The 18170-nt window shown below is 42.4% G+C and overlaps 1 protein-coding gene across 3 annotated transcripts; it reads left to right on the top strand.

Annotated features, from left to right (window-relative positions):
* Positions 1–334: 334 nt before the first annotated feature.
* Positions 335–15113, top strand: cc2d1b (coiled-coil and C2 domain containing 1B). 3 transcript variants are annotated; one of them, XM_084546061.1, is made up of 24 exons: positions 338–533; positions 802–920; positions 1024–1168; positions 3509–3609; positions 4008–4130; positions 4658–4801; positions 5415–5763; positions 6921–7039; positions 7778–7856; positions 9598–9725; positions 10021–10093; positions 10223–10362; positions 10443–10557; positions 11594–11766; positions 11994–12119; positions 12575–12633; positions 12754–12870; positions 13385–13458; positions 13736–13794; positions 13886–13937; positions 14072–14171; positions 14672–14762; positions 14856–14978; positions 15067–15113. In XM_084546061.1, the coding sequence occupies exons 2-24, from the start codon at positions 858–860 to the stop codon at positions 15076–15078; spliced, it is 2565 nt and encodes an 854-aa protein (XP_084402187.1). In that variant the 5' UTR covers positions 338–533; positions 802–857; the 3' UTR covers positions 15079–15113. The 3 variants fall into 3 exon arrangements, with proteins under 3 accessions (XP_084402189.1, XP_084402188.1, XP_084402187.1); XM_084546063.1 differs by having other exon boundaries at positions 335–920; positions 4661–4801; XM_084546062.1 differs by having other exon boundaries at positions 337–920.
* Positions 15114–18170: the final 3057 nt, after the last annotated feature.

Genomic DNA, 18170 nt, shown 5'->3' on the forward strand with positions numbered 1-18170 from the left:
ACAAGATAAGTATCACGTTATTACATGAAATAATCAGGTTATTTCATGAAATTATCACGTTATTTCATGTTATAACGTGAAAATATGTTATTTCAAGATATGATATTTTCACGTTTTTATATGAAATTATCACGTTATTTCATGATAATGATATTTTCACGTTATAACGTAAACATTATCATGAAATAACGTGATAATGTCATGTAATAACGTGATACTTATCTTGTTAAAACGTGAAAAATATATTGTTATAACAAGAAACTTTCACGTGATTACGTAATAGTAAGTCTTTTTTTGTGTGTGTGTGTGGCAGCAATACGCTTCCGTAACACTCTCACTTTACAGTTTTATTTTATAATATTTCCTTATTCGTTCAGTGGTGAGCCTTGCCTGACAGACACAACTCAGGGTATTACCTTGAAAGGCGAGTGGGCTCTAGCTTTGCGCATGCGTACTCAAACACCCCCGTCTGTCAAACCACCGAAATGAAACCGTTTCTCTGAAAACTACCTCATGAAGTGGTGAACGAGCAGGTACAGACTCACACTCTTCTCGTCATATATAATACTCTCTGAATGTTTGCTGCCGGTGACAGAAACTTTCAGCTTCTTGCTCTTAAACTAACTTTTCTAATTAACGGTAAGATGACATGGTAAGCTAGCAGCTAGCCCGGCTAACGCCACCGTCCGTTGGCAGTTGGTGTTTGGGAGCCACCTGACAACCGCTCACATGATTTCAACTACTTCAACCCGTCTGCTGACAACAGGAAGCGGTGTTTTCTTAACGTGTTTGTGTTTGTAGGTGTAGTCTGGACCACCGGGGCGTCGCTAAGGGGCTCGTTAGACAAAAACAACAACATGTTTGCGAAAAAGAAGAAAGCACCGCAGCCCAAAGGCCAGGGGGCTGCTGCAGCCAAACAGGTAACAACCGCAACAACTCCTCATCTATATTTACATAAAATATTCATTCTCCTGGCTACAGCTGGTGGAGTTTATTTAATACCGTGCACTTCCTGCTTTTCAGATGGGTCTGTTTGTGGAGCTGGACCCTGAGGAGATGATGATGGGCATGGAGGGGAATCTGGATGATCCAGACCTGGAGGCTGAACTTGCTGCTATTACTGGAAATAAAGCTGCTGGAGGAGGGAGAGCCAAGCCCAAGGGGAAAAGTGAGTGTAAACACGGGCGCATGATGAGACAGCTACACCCGAAAGAGGTCCCATTTACACCTGGTACACCTGTAGGCAGACATCCGGAAGAGGAAGTGTTTACATCCTTGCGTTACAATATTTGTCTAGACTTCTGCATGTAAATTAGGCAGCTGCTGGCTAATTGCTCAGCAAACACGGTGCAGCAAACAAGGTCAAATAGAAGCAGTGCTTTTGTGAAATTTATTTATTTATATTTTTTTACGTCCACTGTCGAAGGTAATGCTGCTGCAACTTGTTTGCAGGAAGAGATTCTGACGCTGTGTGCACATCTTTATTGTCTGTAAACAACTACTACAGCAAACAGTTTTATTTCCCATTGTTTGCCACACACCGATCGGCTGTTACGGTTCGCAAATAGCACTGATCGTCTCTTTATCATGGCACCTGTCAGCGGGTGTGTTTTGTCCTCACAGTTGATGTTAAAAGCAGGAAAAAATTGACAAGTGGGAGGATTTGAACCGCTTTGACAAGGTTCTTATGTGATGATTAGACAACAGATCATCTCAGAGTCTGCACATCTTGTGGGTTGTTTCAGGTTTCAGTCGGTGGTGACCTATAATTGACGCAGGTGAGGAGTGAAGGTTGTCCCGTGTTGCCGGATCCAACAGACGAGCTACAAACTGCTTAAAAAGTTAATGGTGGTTCTGATAGAAGTTGCACACACAGGGGATCGTTGTTTGCTCTGTATGGGGGGCTGTTTAGCTGCAGAGGTTGCATGCTGACCCCTGTGTGCTCGTGAAAGCTCCTACAGTGGACACATGTGTACCAGGACTGAACCATTAAGCAGTGGAAGAAGGAACACTCCCTTCCTGTTGCCACGGGGGTGTGGTTGGTCTGCAGAAACGTTCAGGCGGCGGTACTTATCATAGTAACATCCACATGAATGCTGTTAGGGAGGAATTTGTGGTGATGCCGATGAAGAAGAAGAAGAAGAAGAAGTGCCAGAGTCCTGTATGTCTTATGCCTGAAGGAGTTTATTTAGGCTCGATCGAGGAGAACAGAAGAGTCGTCGTCACAACATGAGTCCACCTCAGTTCTAAGGGACAAACAGTAAAGCTCAGGTTCTTATACTAGAAAGGTGGGCCGAGGCAGCAAAGGGGAGATGTGTTAACATCGTTTATAGTACATAAACATGAAGATAAGGATTCACACCAACTAGGAAATACAAAGTGTCTTCCAGGAACGGAGGACGTTATCATCTAACTCTACAGCTGTGTCTGTAGACAGCCAGAGAGTGAGACTGAAGACGCCAAAGAGGAACCATGGCCTTGGCATGTTCCTCAAAGAGAAAATAGGGCAGATAACTGACCCCAGCAGTAATCTTAACATTAACCACACAAACTATCTACAGGGAAGAGAAATTATTCTCTAACAAATGCCACGATCCGGGTTTCCCCATCACAAGTTGGTAGTTTTAATGTTGTGGCTGATTGATGTTTATGCTATTTAAGGGGCCGTAGCTCTGAGGTACTTCTAATATGTGCGATATCACCACCAATACACGATTGGATCTTGTTATTGATGTATTTGAGAATTTAGAACATCTCATATAAACTCTCTTTAGACATAAACACAGTTAAACAAGTGTGAGTGCAGAATCTATTGGGAAAACACGAGCCTTGGCAGTTTGACTCAGAAGAGCAACTGTATCATTGACAAAAAAATCAGAAAGGGACAAGAGGACTCCCCCCAGGAGTCTAGGTGGTGGTGGTTGTAAGCAGATGAAGTTAACAGGTGGATGATAAAGATAAAGACTCGTTGGACGACTAGGAAGAAGTGGAGTTGTTGGGAGAAGGAGGGTTGCATGATAGATGGCCTGAGAGCAGAGGGATAGATTTACAGTGGTGGAACGGCTCAGGGAAGGGCAGGCAAACAAGGACAAGAGTAGTAACACAGAAATTGAAAATGAATCGGTTTTAACTGCGATGAGGAAATAAAGCAGGCAGGAATGACCCACGGTTGCCACATAAGGGACGGATCTTCCTTCTTAAACCTTTACCTGAGCTTCATTATTAACTGGTCAAGTTCCTGTGTGCTGTTTTCAGTAGCTCCCTTTAAAACAAGCCCTTTATTCCTTAGAACATGCGTCAAACATGTGTTGAGATTCTTTTGGAACATGCCGTTAACGTCTACGTTGATGAAAAACCTTCTTTAACAACGTGCTTCAGCTCGGTTATTATCCCGGGTGAGTGGTTGTTCCTTTTATTTGCACGCGGGTCACTCGCGCCGGTAGAGCCGTTAAAGTTATTACTGCTCATTATTACACGGATACCTGACGACGGCATGTTTGTGTTGCAGGTCCCCTGCCCATGGAAGACATCGCAAGAATGGCTGACGAGTGTATGAGAGACGTGGACGACGACGACGACGAAAATGTGGAAGATGACGAAGATCTGTTGGTTGGTTGCTTTTATACACTCACCTGCAAGAAAACAATTGCTTTCTAGTGTAACAGTCCCTTTCATCAGTGGGTTAGACCTACAAAAATGTTCGACTGAAAACTAAAGTGCCATTTCTTTAAGGTCTTTAAGCCCATCAGAGACCCTCCTTAATATTGACTAACTTTCTGAACCAAAAGCAGTAGAAAACAAATAGCGAAATGCAACCTGTGCCTTCCAAAATCGTTTTCTTTACTGATTTATGGGACTTGTTTTCACCCGCACACTTTGGTTTGCAGCTTTTTTTTATTTGTCAAACAAGCAGACAGAAGAGCAACACACACCAACTCAGTGGAAAAGCTGCCTCACGCGCGGCGCAATCAACGCCGGCTGTTGATCAGTTATTCTTTCCCCATCAGGCAGAGCTGCAGGAAGTGGTGGGTGACGAGGAAGCCGAGGACACAGTAACCGTTTCCTCCGCATCCTCTGCCGCTGCCGCTGAGTCTCCTCAAGCTGAAACACCAGAGTCCCCAGCGGCGCAGGTACAGTACACACCGCTGTCTGCCAGCCCCCGAAACTGACACCGCCCGCCACCAATGTACGTGTCAAATGGCAGAAATTTTTGTGTGTTGCCGGTAACAGGAAGGGACAGACATTTTTTTTTTTTTTTTTTTGTCCTCCTTTTACGCCGCTTGCTTACAAAATGAGCTGCCTAACTTGAGTTTAAGCACAGAAGTTAGTTTAGTACTATCAAAACAACAGTTGTTTACTTCACAAGACTAGACGAGATGCATTGACGTAAATATTTTCCATTCTTCCAGGTAAGTCTGACAGCATTCCTGTTCACACATTTCCTGAAACGTATCCCACCTGCATCTTAGCCTACATTAAATACTTTGAACGCTTTGTGTGTTTTGAATTTAAATAAATGATACGTTAATATTTTATTCATCTCTTGACAAATACTGAATGCTTTCAACATGTCGTGCAGCTGTTTTTTTTAGTTAATGTTCACGGTCCCTACCTGTTTGTTTGTTTGTTTGTTTTTGTGTCGCTGCTTGCGGAGCAGCAGGTAGTGTCGGTCTCCTCGGCAGCTCCCGGCAGCCTCCAACACACCCTGGAGGAGAGAGTGGCCATGTACAAGACGGCGCTACAAAACGCTAAGACCGCAGGAGAGACCTCCAAAGTCAGGAGATGCGACCGAGGCCTGAAGGTTGGTGACGCTGCAGTCTGACTGCGTGCACGCCTACTGCACGGATTTACAGCAGCTCTTTTAATATTTAATGGGGCCAGTTAATGGACTGTGTTACAAAGTGATTTTAAAATGCAGAACGGTTTAGTTTAGAGCGCTTTATGAAGGTTATAGCAAACATTGCTTGTTCGCCGTTTCAGTGTTTCAGGATGATGTTTTTGATACTGCTGAATTGTGATGCGTTAAACTGGTAGGTCCCTTTCTCAGACTCGAACATTTTGTCTCCATGAAATGTACACTTTACATATCCATGTAACACATCAGCATTACCTGTACCAAGACTGATACTGATAAAATAAAGCAGAGAGGTTTTAGTAGAGCCCTGTTTAGGTGAGTTCTCCAAATTTCAAATGTGCTCTGTTGGCACATTTGAGGACCATCTGGTACTGGGGGTGCTGCGTAGATCATTTATAAGCCACTAACTAGATTAACGTTTGGTTTGGGAGGCTGTTAAATATCTCAAGTTTGACATTTTGCTAATCCGTTAATACATACTGATATATATATATATATTTTAAAGCCGTCACATTCCTTTCTCATGGTCCACATTTGTTCTGACTGTTTCTGTTGACAGACGTTGGAGTCGATGTTAGCCGCTGTGAAGAAAGGGAGGTCTGTCAACGAGGCAGAGATCCCTCCGCCTGTTGCCACCGGAGCCCCGAGCGCCGCTCCTCAACCCGCTGTCCCCACAAAACCCGCCGTTCCCGCGAGACGCGCCCCCCCTGTACCCTCGCGTCGTCAGCCCGCCCAGCCGGAGGATCCGGAGGCTACGACACCGCCGCCTGCTGTGCCCGCCGTCGTCACACCCAGCAGCGAGGAGGAGCAGTCGTCTTTCGCTACGCTGCCCTCTATGAGCAGCCTCGCTTCTCTTGACGAGAAGGGTGAAGAAGCCTCCGGCCTCTCACAGAGCAGTCAGACAAATGGTCAGTTTCACTTGAATCACACCAGATTATATATTAGAGACAGTAAGATCAAGAAACATGGTTTTTGCAGCTTTCAAATACCTGAATTTACTAATTAAGCTACTTGAGAAGTAGCTTCTGTGCTAACTTTGCACTCTCCATCTCAAGCTTTCTGTAGCTTCCTGAAAAACTAGAATTTTATATGATTTGTTTTTCATTCTCCCTGGAAGTAAACACAGACATTAGGCCTTTGAAAAAGATTAACTGCACTGAAGAGTCTCCATCTGCGCCAACCTTCCGGCTAACCTAATCAATAGTATTTTCAACCCTGCAAATCTGGTTTGTTTACACCTGAGAGGCAGACTTTCTGGAAACTCAGGCTAAACATACGACATTTACTAGCAGTGGCCTGCAGCCATTCCTGGTATAATGACAAAAGAAAGAAGACGGAGGAGACCAGGGGAAGCTGCTTGGCATGGTGAAACTGTACACATCAATCAGGATTGCTGGATCTTGTAACACCTTTTGTTTGAGCCAAAGATGGTTTTCTCTTATGGTTTTAGGTGTGTTAGGCCGTTGTGTTGCTTTTCTGTTGTACGAGAATCAGTCAAGTGGTGTAAAAGAAAAAAAAGACAAAACTACAGCCTAACCAGAACAAAATCTGTCCAACATTAGCCTGAAGCTAGCCCAAACTTTCCCCCGTCCACAAAAAAAATAAATAAATAAAGATTCGTCAACTTTGTAAAAGTCAGATTGTTGGTTTTGGAAAAGTTACTCAAACGGCTGATTCAGAGTCTCCTAATCTGTTATTGGAAAGTTCTCAATGTGGGAGTTTCTGAAGCTGTTTGGCCACAAAACAAATCCTCATAATGGAATATACAGGCCTCTCAACTATGAGAAGAATGATGCTTAGTGTTAGTTAACAGCTCGTGGAACTGTGGGCCTACATTGTACACCAATTATACCTTGTTGAATAGTTTGTGAAGTAAAATTATACCTTGATTTAGCCACTACAGATAAATAACAAATAGATTTTTGTTCCAATTTGTCAAAAAAAAACAAAGCTAAGGGATCGTATTGTGATGAATTTAGTGTTTGAGGGTAAGTTTACCAGCTTCTCAGTGTGATGAATGAAACCTTTCACTGTGGTAATTGTTTTTTTTCCGGCGAACCTACAGCCAACGAGGCGACCAAGACGATGCTTCTGGAGAGGCAGAAGGAATACAAGATGGCAGCTCTGAGAGCCAAGAAGCAGGGAGACGTGGAGCAAGCTAGGCTTCACTTCAAGACCAGTAAGGTGAGTTAAAGCCCTACAACCAAGACAAGTTTATTCAAATCCAAAGCTGCAATTCCTGAGCAAAAACTTTGTGTCTGAGGTGTTTAAATGAGTCTCCTAAAAATAGTTTTTCTCTGACGTGAACCATCATTCCTTACGGTGTTGTAGACTAAAGTCAAACCTGACAAGTCATGCGTAGACAGGTAAAGAAACATTATGATTTTAAGCCAGATAAACATGTTTCTGTCCCGTTACGCAAGTTCAAAAACAGTATGGTGCTTGTACATAGTTGCTGCATAGTTTGGAACTGGAAGCGGCGTTGTTGAAGCTGTTTTGCTGAGCAGAGCAAGTCTTTGCCGTGGGAATGTCACAACGGCTGAATTCATGACAAAAGACAACTGTGTTTTTAACCTTAGGGTAATTGTTAAAGAAAAGTCTCGTTTCCTTTTCTTCTTCCTGTTCAGAAATGTGGTTTTGTGCTTGTATCGGCGTCTCATCTGGGTTTGCACAGCAGTCGTGAGTCATGAGACCAAACCGAATGACGTGTTTTGTTTTTTAATGTAAAGTTAAAATACTATCAAACCGTTTCACTTTTTTTTGGGTTTGTGCTGTCTGAGCCCAAGTTGCTGGTCTTTCCAGTTGCAGGGTTTCTCTGTGAAGAATGCGAAACATGCCGTCAATGTGGACGCTGACAAAGACCATCATTATGTTTGACTGACTGACTTTTTTCTTTTGTTTTGTTTTTCTTTTTTGGTGCAGAAGTTCGACGCAGTGATCGAAGCATTGGAGAAAGGACAAGCAGTCGACCTGAGTGGCCTTCCTCCGTCTCCAGGGCAGGGTGAGGAATCAAAAGGCACATCGTATCATAGTCAACTCCTCTATTGCACGGTGTTCCCATATGGCAACAATTACTTTATCTGAAGTTCACTAAAAGAAAAATAACTTTGAAACTACAAATATTTGATGACGTTAAATAGCTCAGGAAATCTTGTTTGCCCTCTCCTTTGTTATCGGGGGTTTGTTAACCTTCAGTTTTTATCTTTTAAAACAATTATAATGTGATGAATGTTTTGTAAAATGCTTATTTGTTGACTGTAATTGAGTTACACAGCACTAGTCTACTCTGAGACTATATATTGTATATAGGAAGTGGTGGAAAAACACTTCACAGTAAAACCATTAAAAAAAACAAGATGGATGATTTTTAATAAGTAAATTATAGAAGCATATTAAAGTAACAAAAACACGCTATCTATCTATAAATCAAGAAGCGTCTGTGTGTCTGTCTGTCTGTGGCACGCATATCTCGCGAACCGTTGGCCCGATTGATTTGAAACTGGGCAGGTGTCTCGCTACGGGCACGAAGATGTGCACTGCTAAGTTTGACGTTGTTTGGATAAGAAATGTAAAATATATCGGTAAAATAGGTTTTCTCCGCTCTAATATTTCCACTAATCCTCATACACAGCACCTGTAGGCTCCCACTATAGGAATACATACTTCCGACGGGCACTGCACTAGTAACATTAATTAAAGTGGTAATTAACTGAGGGTGCAGGTGTAATAAGTCCTCTGTTCACCAGACTAAACCAGTTTTTTAAATACTTTTAACACAAAACTTTTTTTAAAAAAAGTACAGATGCATGAGACATTAGAGTAGAACAGTGGTCATGAGAATCATTAGCTACAGTATATTATAAACCAACAGGTTACAGCAGCTTCAGGTAGTAATCATGTAAACATTTGTTATGTGTATGTATATACACTGATCAGGCATAACATTATGACCACCTTCCTAACATTGTGTAGGTCTCCCTTGTGCCTCCAAAATAGTTGTGACTCATCAGAGAATGGACATCTGAGGGTGTCCTGTGGTGTCTGGCAACAGGATGTTGTTAGTGAGGGGCCTTTGAGGGGAGGGGCCTCTGTGGATCATCCCACAGATACTTGATCAGTTTGGGATCTAGTGAATTTGGAGGCCAGGTCAACACCTTCTTCATGTTTTTTCTGAGTTGTTCCTAAACTGTTTTCGTGCTTGTGTCAGGCTGCATCCTGCTGCCATCAAGGAGTGTCATTGCTATGGGGTGGGGGTGCCTGGTCTGGTCTAGGTGGGTGCTACATGTCTAAGTAACATCCACATGAATGAATACCAGGTCTAAACGTTTCCCAGCAGAACGTTGAATTGCCACAAGATGGTCAATGTTATTTACTTCTCCTGTCAGTGGTCATAATGTTATGCCTGATCGGTGCATGTCAGTAATTACATTTTCTCATGGTGGCCCACGCTAGGCTAATAACTTAGAGAGTTTATCAGGTTTTTGTATGTCAGACTTTTTTGTTCACATTGTTGAATCAGCACTGAAAACAATAACCAAACTCTTAGCAGTTTAAATATCTGTTAAACAAGTGACATTTCCATCAGCCTCAGCTATACTGAATCTTCACTGCTAATTAGCAGATGTTATCAGAGCAATGTGCTTCAGAAGGTCGTGTGTAAATGGCGTTAATCGTGAGGTAAAATCTTAGAAGATAGATTGAGACACACTGAGAAATTCTTGAGCGTAGTTTCACTCTTTCAGCCCCTGCAGCTCCTAAAGACGCGCTGGAGGCTCTCGAGCAGAGGCGAGCCAAGTATGCGGAGGCGTCTGCTCAGGCCAAAGCCAGCGGTGACGACCGCAAGGCCCGAATGCACGACCGCATTGCCAAGGTAAAAGGGGATACTTCCTCCTGATGTCTGCACTTAGATTTACAGAGCTTGTTTGTGGTCTTTGGCTGCCTCAGTGTCCTCTGTTCACTCCTCTACGGAGTCCATGTAATATGTTGCAGGACTCCTTGTTCTTCTTATGGGGGATCATCCTTTATTTTAAGAAATAAAGAAATACATTTACAACCACACTGTTCTCAGAGAAAACTGTACCTAAAGCAACAAACTTCTCTTTTTAGTTTATTACAGGAGCGTTAGTTGTGCTGCTAAGATATTTTTAACCTTTCTCGTTCTGCAGCAATACCAGAGCGCCATACGAGCTCACAAGGCAGGAAAACCCGTCGACTTTGACGAGCTGCCGGTTCCTCCTGGTGAGATTCACGTTCTTGGATTTGACGGAGGATTTGCATGATGAGTCCTGCTCTGTAGATGAACTCTGTTGTCGGGGAGTCTCTGTACGACACACGTCCACGAACGCAGTTCTTGATCTCGTCTTACAGGCTTTCCTCCGATCCCCGGCCAGAAGGCGACAGGAGCGGAGCAGGCGTTTGTCACTGCTCTGGAGGCAGCCAGTAAACTCGCCTCTACTGACGCTGCTGAAATAGCCGATGAAGACGACGATGAGGAGAAAGAAGAAGAGGTGGGGTGTCAGTATTATGTTATATATTACGCTTTGGTGGACAAGTTGTTGATGCAGTGTTGTGTTTTTTTATCCTGTAGTCAAAGCCCGCTGTTGCAGTAGAGGCAAAGAAGCCCTCGTTGGACATCCCTACCCCTACTGCAGTCCAAGGACTAAAAAGGTCTCCGTCTGATTCACCTGAACTCTCACCAACAGGTTAGTTACGAGCGTAGAGCTTTAACAGTTAACACCCGTCCACGTATAAAGAGATTCACTCGTCGTCCATCGCTTTGTAGCCGATGGTTGGTCGCTAGTGGATGTTGCAGCCTCAGATGTTTCCGTGTGAAACAAACAGAACGTAAAAAGGCTGCTAGTGTTCAGACAGAGGTTACTCTTCTTTGTCCATTTAAAAAGACAAATACCGTTAACACCACTCTCATCTGGGTTCTCCTGACGCCCCGCTATGAGCATAAGGGGATTTAGTGGCAGGAACCAAAGTCGTGGCCGCTGTTTCCTCGAGGGTTAATATTTGTGGACATATGTCAAATGAACTTTTATCTCTCGCTCCCATTTCATTGGTCATCACCTCAAAGTGTGTACTGACCTTCTTCTTCTCTGTTTACCAAGCTAAGCTGACCAGCTGCAGCCTGTTGCGTCATATTTACTGCGCTCATAATGAGAGTCGTATCAGTCATCTCATCTCAAACCCCGTCCACGTATAAAGTCATCCCTCTTGTTTATTTCTGAGTGGAACAAGACGAACATAAAAGTATTCGGTGGCAGGAACCAGAGTCACGGACGGTGTTTCCTTTAGGTGTAAACATTTGGTGAACTCTGTGCTTGTATCACGAATTTCATGGTGTCCTGGTGCCACATCGCTCGTCTCTCTGTACGACAATTGGCTGCAACCCAATGTAAACAACCAACGCTCAGGTGAGGTTCTTGTAAAACCAGTGAAAGGAAGTCCTTCCGTTTCGTGTTTTGCTTGTAAAACAATAAGATACTTACATCAGCTGAACTTCACACTCAAACCAAACCCCAAAAGCAAATAACACACCAACAATTGGACAGTCAAAGGCTTTAAGGCCCAAGATATACACTCACGTTCCGGTTCATTAGGTACACTATGAAAATTAAGGTATTCTAATATAACAGTCCTGCTCTAAACAGTCCTTCGTGACTGTTATAATGTTCAGTTTATGTTGAAACGGCCTGATGACCACTGCTTATGTGTCTTGTCTTCCTCTTCCAGCTGTCCAGCAGCTGGAGTTTCTGGAGGGTCGGAAGAAGCAGTACATGAAGGCGGCTGTGCAGGCGAAGCAGAAGAAGGACATGGAGCAGGCAAAGGTGTTCCTCCGCGCTGCCAAGGGCTTCGACCCCATGATCGAGGCGGCACGCAGCGGCAAAACTGTGGACATCAGCACAGTGAGCTGACCGTCCATTTACTCTTTGAATCCGCTGAATATTTAAATAAAGATTTAAATCTAATCATACAAGTTGATTAAAAATGTGACTTTTAATTTGAATGGTGCAAAGATTTTACTGTCACGCATTTGGAAAATTGTTGGGGTCTTGTATTTCTCAATTAGTTTGATGCATTGGGGGAAATAAACGTCCCACTGTAGCCGACCCTCTCTGTGCTGCACCTGTAGATCCCGTCGCCCCCTGGTGACGAAGACGAGGACTTCATCCTGGTTCATCACAGCGACGTCCAGATCTCGGAGAAAGCCGAGCAGGTTTACACACAGCTGGCCAAGATCCTGAAAGAGCAGCACGAGGTAGAGCTGCAAACTAAACACCTGAATGAGCTCATTTAAATAAAACACTACTCATATCCTAATTAATATCATCTTTTTCTGTTAAAGTAGATAATTTATCAAGATAAATGCAAAGCTATTTATTTTATTTGTGTGTAAAATAAGTCATTGAAGTGACATGTGGAGACATTATAATGATAAGAGTTTTTAAAACTAGCAGCAGAACCTTTAGTCTCATATCAAGTGTCAGATTAGAAGTCAGCTTTATATTAATGTTATCTGTAGTTTTCATTGTCGTTTTAAAATGTTAGACATACAGGTGAACATCTTCTAAAAGAAAATTTTAGTCTTTGCACAATCCAGTATTTTCGGAAGTAATTCTGACGCTATGAAAAGATTTAATCACCCCAGTCCTGTAGCTCTTAGCTTGTTGTCGTCATGAGATATCAATGTTTTTCTGCCTTTCCTCCTTTTAGAAATGTCTGACCCACTCTAAGCAGTTCACACACCTGGGGAACATCGCTGAGACCACAAAGTAAGCTTCCTCTGTTACAGTTTAAACTTCTAAACTTGATTTTAACACATGATATAATTCTGTTATTCAGTGTTTGAAATAACGATGGTCTAAAGTCGTGGATTAAATGTTTTGTTTCAGGTTTGAGAAGATGGCCGACAGCTGTAAGAAGAGTCTGGACGTCCTGAGGCTGGCTCAGTCGAGGGGTCTGCCTCCTCCCAAACATCACTTTGAGGAGAGACAGTTTCGCACCGTCAGGTAGGTGCATTTTATTATTAATTAAGACTTCCTTTAGTCCTGAAAAGTTAGTATTTATTAAGTGAAGTCATAAAAAAAAGAATTCTTGAACATGAAAAGTGACGACACTCTCAAAAAAGACTATTTATGTTGGTGGAAGTCCAACGTTTCAGCTTTGTCTCCATCATCTGAGGTCGTAACAATCAACCGGGTCAACACGCACACATACGAATATTAATTATAAACTCTTTGAAAGAAAAGCCACCAGTAAATATAACCAACATAGAGACTAAATCATGTTTTATGAGTAGGAATAAATCTGTTTACACCCACTTGTCTACAGACAAACAATAATAATAATCTATAATTGTGTTAAGTGTTAAGATTTGATATTTATACATGTCCTGAATTAGTTTACCTTGATAAATACGTAAAGGTAAAGTAAATATTTTGTCTAGTTCATCGTCTTTTTCTGTTAACTTCTGTTTTACCTTTCTGTCTCTCTCTCTCTCTCGTTTCTTTTGCCTCTTGTCAGGATATTTCCAGAGCTGAGCAGCACTGACATGGTTGTGATTATCGTTAAAGGGATGAATCTTCCTGCTCCAAGTGGTAAAAACCCTTAAAAGTCTTTTAACACCGTACAAGTGGGTCAACAATGTCTGAACGTCCTGAGAAAAGAGATTTGCTGTAAAAACCTTTAAGCGTAACTAAAAGTTCTTCTGTTTCTGTTGTTTTCAGTTTTAAACACTAAACATTTTATGACTCTCTACTTTCATCAGTTTATGTTAAAACCAAAAACTTCACGTTCAGATAAGAAATGAAGGTGACGTCATAAACAAACACTTCCTGCTTTAGAATACTTTTTTTTTTTTTCTTCCTTCTTCAGGAATCCAATCAAACGACCTGGATGCCTACGTCAAGTTCGACTTCCCCTACCCCACCGCGGTGAGAGCCTCACACACAGTCTGCACTGAGATTATTTAAACCGATGATAGTTTATCCTTTAAACTTTTGTCGTGTGTTTGATCTCCTCCAGGAGCAGCCGCAGAAACACAAGACATCCGTCATCAAGAACACTAACTCCCCAGGTAGGACATGACGCTCTCTTTACTTACTGTCTAGACATCTGGAATAATATTTCAAATGTAGCTCGTATGATAGTCGGTTGCTGGAGTGTAAATCACGTCGTCTCATCTCATCTCATCGTGTGTGTTTCCACCAGAATACAACCAGAGCTTCACGCTGTCAATCAATCGTAGCCACCGCGGCTTCAGGAGGGTGGTGACGTCTAAAGGCCTCAAGCTGGAGCTGCTGCACAAAGGGTGAGTCACAGTTGCAAGTGGCCAGCTTAGAGTACCTGTAATTTATCAGGTTGGCAAATAAACATCATTTGTTGCGCCATAGAGTATTATAGCTGCCGTCTCTCACACAACAACATCCTGACAACCAGAATATCTGAGGGTGCAGGTCGTCTGGCAGTGTTTCTCTTTTAAACAATATGATATCAGTGTCAACAAACTCTTCTTGTGTCATATTTCTACACCAAGAGAAAACGTTAGGACATAAACACGTGTGTTAAAAGGTTAAAGAACAAACTAAAATAGGTTATAAAATGTGGACGAGTCAGGAGAATTAAATCTGCAGCGTAGAGGTCGATATAAATGAGATAAAATTATTTGAAAGAAGAGTCGCAGCTAAAGAAATCTGGACAGGACGTAAGGTGAAGTATTCAGACGTGAGCAAAGGTGAAAAACCAAAGGATGTCCAGTGTTGCTGTGGTGTGATAGTGGCGGCTAAAATGGGTTAATGTGTCGCCCTACAGCGGTTTTCTGCGGAGCGACAAGCCCATCGGGACGGCCCTCGTCAAGCTGGACAAACTGGAGTCACAGAGCGAAATCAGGGAGATCGTAGAGGTGAGGGTGAAATTAAACTTTCGACCTCAACTGTAGAGAGAAAACAGGGGGTTGTTTGTCTGTAAATGTAAGATCCTTGTTCTCTCGCGTCAGGTGATGGACGGCCGCAAACACACCGGAGGTCGCGTCGAAGTGAAGATCCGACTGCGGGAGCCTCTGAGCGGTCAGGACATGCAGACGAGCACGGAGCGCTGGCTGGTGATCGACCAGTCTCAGGTAACATTAAATGGAGCCTTCGCTGAACAATAGATTAATAGACGACGCGTGTTTGAACATTTGACGATGGTTCATTTTTGTCTTCAAGGTTCTTGTTTAGATGCTTCCTACCAGATGAAGGCTCTCAAAATAAAGGTGAGAACATCGACCACTCTCACACCTGTGCAGTAAATATGAAGCTAAGCTAGTTAGCAATCAGACCTGATATCATTCACTCTAATTATTATGTTAAAGCTCATGAATTGTAGAAAAACTGAACTGCTATAGCCCAATAACGTCTTCATTTTGCAGATAAAAGGCACTCAATCAAAAACACTCAGAGGAGGAGGAGGAGGAGGAGGAAGAAGAGGAGGTAGAAGGCGTTTGGGACGCATCGAGGACGGTCTGTTGTTCAGATTGGACTACACGGGTCTTTGACTTGCTCAGAACTTTTGCACATTTGCACGACACGCGAGCTCCATTTCGCACAGCGCTCCACCGGGAGAGGCGACACCGAGCTGGTTTACAGAGAACCCCGGTGTCCGGTCTGGAGGAGCTGCTGTGGGCTCACGACGCATCAGGCGGAACCGAGGCCTCGTTATGTGATTTAAATCAGAGAAGACGAAACAAAAAAACAAAAAAACACGCTCAGGCAACGATCACAGCTGCCTAACGAGTTTCCCGGTGCGTCAGTGTGACTCCTGGAGGACGGCGCTGTGTCGAGCTAACCTGTACCTGCTGCCTGACGTAACCTTTAGTTAATACATGAAAGAACGTGTACATAGTCCTCACATCACACACGCTCTGGTATCTAGAACTATGCACTAATACCAAAGTAATCACTGTTGCTGTAAAATCCTGCATATTTGAAATCGTCTTTAGCTGCCAAATCTGTTACGAGAGGAGGTTCGTATATATATATATCGAGAGTATATACGTATATATATATATATATATATATATATTTACAGCTGTTGGAAGTTTTCAGTATGTTTCCACGTAGTTCACCTGGTTTACGATGGGAGAGTGTCGGGCAGATGCAGCAGCAGATGTTTTACAGGAGTAAGCCAAGAGATAACCATGAAGACAAGGTACGATTAATTATTTAAAAACCACACTCCCCTCCCCCCTCCACGTTTTCTTTCTTTTGGCACCTTCCACTTGGATTATAAATCTTAAATCTTAAACTGAAGTCACTAAACTGCACACTCACTCCTCAGAGGCTTTAGGTGACTTAGATGTTTACACTGAATAGCACAAAGCTAATGAATGCTAAACCGAAGTCAGACATCCTTTTAAATACACCGGGGACGAAGGGGTTAAAAGTAAAAGTAGAAAACGTCACATGTCATGAAACTGTTAGCTTAGCTTAGCATGAAGCTAGCCTGGCTCAGTCCAGTTCAGAAATGTCGTCAGCTAAAATGTATTAATGTGTGATTTAATCAGGAGTTACATGCTTGTACTCGTTACCAGCCAGGCTAACCGTTTTAGCATAATTACACGTGCTAAGCTAAGCTAAGCTAAGCTTCATTTTTATCTACAGACGTCTGATTCTCAACAAGAGTGAAGATGTTTTAAATCTATGCATCAGTCTCGTCACGAGGTGGATCCCAAATATTGGAAGGAGAGTCCTCTGGGTTTTAAAGGGCCAGCTCACTCAGAATGATGAATACAGATGTTTTTGTCACCATAATAAGCTTCATCGAGTAAGAACATTTCAGTTTCATCAACGTTTTACAGAAGAAAAACTGAAATTATCCACATTTCTTAAAGCTGCACTAAAAAGGCTTGTGTTATTATATCAGATATGTTGAAACGGTGGATTTTAACGTCTCTCGGCTCATTGTTTTAGTTTTTCAGGATCTCGGCAGAAACATTTAGTGACTATCTGGTGAACGGAGAGGAGCGGTTCACAAATAAAACAAAAAATAATTATGTTAGAGTTGGTAGAGGTTAAAAACAGAGCAAAGAGAAACTAAAGGTGGGACTTAAATTCCCCAAAACGCGTCTCTAAATGAATCATTAATAATTATGTTGCTCCAGATCTGGTGGATGTGTAAACGGGGAGTTGTTCGCTAACGTGCCAAGTAAATGTAATTAGAGTGAGCTGTCCCTTTAAAGTTTCAACTTCAGTATTTTTAACGAATGCTGACAACGTGAAGCCATAAAACAAAGTGACTGAGCCAAATATCACTAAATCCCACCTTGGAACAGGTTTACCTCAAAACTGTGGGCGACATTATTTAGCTGCCAAACGTTAACAGCGGTCACAACATTTCTTGTCCTGCAGAACTTCTAAAGGTGTGAAAACTGACATCCAGTTTACGGTAAATGTGTTGAAATAATTATGTCACGCTTCATTTTTATGTTCTAATCATCAGAGATCAATGATGTCATGTTGTTTTCCAAATGTCTTTAGACAGAATCAAGGATCGACGTGTGGACTGAAGCTTTTTAATCCTGCTTGATTAAATGTACCATTAAAATACCTTCTTTTAATTTGAAGTGTCGAGTGTTTTTCCGTCGTTTCGTTCGGTAGAAAAACTAGAGACGCCACAAAGGAAGCAACAAACTGGTGTCAGTTTTCTATAAGTTTTTATTTTACATATACTACAGTTTGTTTTTTTGATAAAGACCACGTTTATGACATTTTTAGTGTAAATGGAGGAAGAAAAGGGTGTACAGGGTTTTTGGCTTTTTGACTGATATTTATTAAAAAGAACAAAAAAAACAAAACAAAATCCAGTCAATGACAGAACTGAATACTCGTTTAATGATATATATATATATATAACTGTTAAAATGCTGATTTACTCGCGTCACCGTTTCAAGCTCTGCTGCATGCAGTGTTATGGTTTTGGAAAAGTAACGTCTTAGAGCTGAATACAAAAAAAAACAACCAAAACAAAAAACAAAAACAAATGCTACTTTTTCAGCCAAACAAATTGCACCATTTTTTGGGATTTAGGACATATTGCACATGTCAGATAATGCCGAAAAAAAAATAAATCAGAAGAAACGAATCCTTGCGTCTCCTCCTTCGTTATGCTAGTTGTTGCCGGCGGCGGCGGCGGCGGCGGCGGCTGATGAAAACACAGTGAAAACACAGTGATTGAGCGACACCGTCTCTGGTCCGATCACAGTAAATCAACCAGGAAGGTGGTGACCTTTGACCTCAGTCTTTACTACTAACGTTAACTCTGCTACAGCGGC

This window comes from Chelon labrosus (genome assembly GCF_963514085.1).
Source record: "Chelon labrosus genome assembly, chromosome: 6".
Lineage (NCBI taxonomy): Eukaryota > Metazoa > Chordata > Actinopteri > Mugiliformes > Mugilidae > Chelon > Chelon labrosus.